At 34.5% G+C, this 3,521-nt stretch overlaps 1 protein-coding gene across 1 annotated transcript in view; it reads left to right on the top strand.

The window, feature by feature from the left end:
* The window catches only part of LOAG_18456 (Cullin-associated NEDD8-dissociated protein 1), a 10,679-nt gene that overhangs the window by 5,746 nt on the left and 1,412 nt on the right, over window positions 1-3,521 (top strand). Inside the window, exons 14-21 of the mRNA XM_020451116.1 lie at window positions 419-675; window positions 1,111-1,288; window positions 1,624-1,806; window positions 1,935-2,141; window positions 2,520-2,662; window positions 2,850-2,928; window positions 3,030-3,137; window positions 3,353-3,454. Of these exons, the coding sequence (XP_020305127.1) occupies window positions 419-675; window positions 1,111-1,288; window positions 1,624-1,806; window positions 1,935-2,141; window positions 2,520-2,662; window positions 2,850-2,928; window positions 3,030-3,137; window positions 3,353-3,454 (1,257 nt within the window). The remainder of the gene's footprint in view (window positions 1-418; window positions 676-1,110; window positions 1,289-1,623; window positions 1,807-1,934; window positions 2,142-2,519; window positions 2,663-2,849; window positions 2,929-3,029; window positions 3,138-3,352; window positions 3,455-3,521) is intronic.

The following is a 3,521-nucleotide window of genomic DNA, read 5'->3' as shown; positions in this document are numbered from 1 at the left end:
AATTGTCCCTCCAAGTTTCTTAGCATGAGAAGGATTCCTGGGAAATCACAATGTATTTTGAATGCACATTGTAGACATCATATTTGCTTGTTTTGATTGAAAATTTTCTTTACAGAAGTTAATAAATTGCAAAGTTTTTTCAGATCTAGTAGTTGCTCAGCCGTTAATCATATCTTATAGTTTACCAGAGGTGCTTGCGGCTTACGTCAATCTCCTGCAAAGTTCTCTACTTCAGGGTGCTACCCTGGCAGCCTCCTTGAATTTTATTCTAACGCTGGTTCAAGCAGAAATACCTCAGAAACCATCTTTCGAGGTATTTTAACAATTTAAATTGGGAATGGAGTTAGAAAATTTCCTAACGTCGCAGCTTGCAAGATATTTGTTTTAACTGCTTGTTGAACAGGAGGCCATTTTCCAGGAATTACTAGATCAGCTGACTGCTCCAGCTTACGATAACACTTCCCTTCATCGCCAAGCCTATCGCTCCATATCGGCGTGTACTGCTGTTGTTGCTTCTGCTTCTGGTGAACAGAATCGTTGTCGTAACCTAGCGAAGAAATTATCAGAGCAAGTCGTGTTAAAGGATACAGCAGATGGTGTGCGATTGTTTTCTTTGCTTGCAATCGGTGAATTAGGCTGTACTTGTCCACAAACGTTCGATAAGTTTTCACCGAAGTATGTTTTCCGTTTTCACATCCTTTTGTCTTTCAGTTTTCACGTAAATTCCGAACAAGATTTATTCCGGCGATATAAAGCTGATTTGTCACTATTCAGATTGTAAAATTTTTCCCACATAAAATGATTAGTACTGATTTTTCTTCTGCAAAAGGAAAATGGTTTTTGTAAATGATTTTTTATATCAGAAAATAGTTGGAGGAGTCATAATGCGATTATCTTGTAATAATAATACATTTATTATTCATTCGTTCATTATTCACGTTTATTATTCGTTTATTATTCACATTTATTATTCGTCTTTTTCCCTATAAACAAAAATATTAGATGTCAACGCTCACTTTTCTTTTTTGAAAAGCAAGCACTTACCTTGTGATAGTTTGGTAGGAACCGAAAAATTTAAATGTAAATTTGTTTCAATTGTAAGAACTTTAGGCCAGAAGAGCTATTAGTGAATGCTTTCAATACAACATCAGAAGAGATGAAAACAGCTGCATCGTATGCATTGGGAAGGCTTGCCTTAGGAAATCTCGAAAAGTATCTTCCATTTTTGCTCGAACAAATCAACTCGCAACCAAAGCGCCAATATCTTCTATTGCATGCTTTGAAAGAAGTGCAGTTATTCTTTATTTGTTCACTGTTATTTGTTTGTCTGTTCTCTAAGTGCAAAATTCAACACTATAGAAAATCAACAACAAAAAAGCGTGCGTGAGTGCATATTTAAAGTATATTATTAAAACAGTTGCAGACTGTTTTCCATTATCAACTGTAGAACATATATGGCTTTTTGTTTGTAGGTTGAACAGTAGTAGTCCCTTATTTGTTTGTTATGGCATATATTTCATTTCTTTCCATTGTTTGTTCATATGAGATTATCTTTCTAATCGCCAGAAGAGTCTACTGAATTCTTTCTCTTTGTTTTATATTAATATAATTCCATTTTTCTAGGTAATTGGTTCGGAAAGTGGTGATTCTCTGGCTATAGAGATTTTCCGCCCAAGAATTGAACAAATTTGGCCCGTTCTGATCACCCATGCAACAGCTGGAGAGGAAGGGACGCGAAATGTTGTCGCCGAATGCCTTGGCAAATTATGTCTGGTCCATCCCGAACAATTATTACAACGATTGAAGGTGGATTTCATTTTTTATTTCCGATTTCAGTTTTTATTGACCTCGACTGCACTCATTTTGGGTGCACACAGGTGATTTAATGAAATCTAAAATTGTCGGTATAGTTCATTTTCCTCTTCATTCTTCAGAAATGCGTCATTTCACCGAATCCGTTTATGCGTGCTACAGCGGTGACAGCAGTGAAATTTTTAATTGTTGAACAGTGGACAGCTATAGATGATCTACTGCAATCATCAATGATGCATTTCCTGCATGCTATTACGGACCAAGATCTTAATGTACGCCGAGTAGCATTGATAGCTTTTAATTCTGCTGCTCATAACAAACCCAGGCTGGTAAGTTGTTAACCGCTTTTATAATTTCGCTTTCTGTGGAAAGATCAACTGAAAAAAAAGTTAATTCGGAAAACTTGAAGAGTTCTCCGGGTATCCTGAAAGTCATTTCAAATTAACTACAATGCAGGACCATCAATAACTTTAAATGCTGTTTTGATTTAGTAAATAGTTGAAATCGTAATTTCTTTGTTGTTAACATTTTGAGCCTTTCTCGGTTGTTCCATGATATTAGTTATGTTCAGCGAACATTTTCATCATTTAGTGCATCATATTTCAAAATAATCATAGTCCTTGTTGAGAATTTCAAATTTCATTCCTTTAAGCGTGTTAGTATCCGTTTTTTCATTTATTAAAAGTTTAGTTTTTTCTTTTTTATAGATTAGAGATTTACTGCCTGTGTTTTTACCATCACTGTACAGCGAAACAGTGGTTAAAAAGGAATTGGTTCGTGAAGTTGAGATGGGTCCATTTAAGCATACTGTTGATGATGGACTTGATCTGCGAAAAGCGGCTTTTGAGTGGTCAGTTTTATTGCGAAAAGTTTTATAAATTTTATAAAATTCATCAAGCAATTTAACTGGTGAACAGTATTGCTGTACTTTTTGTTGATATGAATCCATGAGGTTTCATATGGAATGGTTCATATTGTTATTAGGAATTTGATTAAATTTTCGCTATTCTTTAAACTTTAATTCTCTATGGTTTCAGTATGTATACATTATTAGAAACATGTTTGGAACGATTGGATATCTTTGAATTCATCACACATATGGAAAATGGTCTCAAAGTAAGTAATTTCTATACTCTTACAATAATCTACATTAAGATTCCTTGATAAGATGCAATTTATAGCTGCTATTAATGTCAGAGTTTTTATACGTTTTTTAGGATCAACATGATATCAAATTGTTAACTTATTTAATGCTTGCACGCTTAACTTCCTTATGCCCTTCACAAGTACTCCAGCGACTCGACAATCTTTGCGAACCGTTGAAGGTATATTTTATCTTAGATATCTTCCTGGTATTCATATCAATGATTTCTTCTTTGAATGAATTGCTACATAAGTTTTTTTCGTACAAATAATGCTTTTTAGTCATGACTAAAAAGCAAACTACACGTATGTCAACGAGCTTTTATGCTTGTTATTAGCGAGCATGAACTGTTTTTATAGTTAAAATAAACTGATACAACATAATTCGACCATTTAGACTCAGATACAAGCCAGAGCTAAGGCAAATGCAGTGAAACAGGAAAATGATAAACAGGATGAACTTCGAAGAGCGGCACTTAGAGTTGTTGTTGCTTTGCAGGTAAGCATATTACTTGCTATGTTTTGCGCATTTATAAGCGTTAAATATCAAACCTTCCATGACACAG

This window comes from Loa loa (genome assembly GCF_000183805.2).
Source record: "Loa loa unplaced genomic scaffold supercont3.321, whole genome shotgun sequence".
NCBI lineage: Eukaryota > Metazoa > Nematoda > Chromadorea > Rhabditida > Onchocercidae > Loa > Loa loa.
The sequence above is the reverse complement of the archived record's forward strand: the minus strand, read 5'-3'. Positions and strand labels throughout refer to the sequence as shown.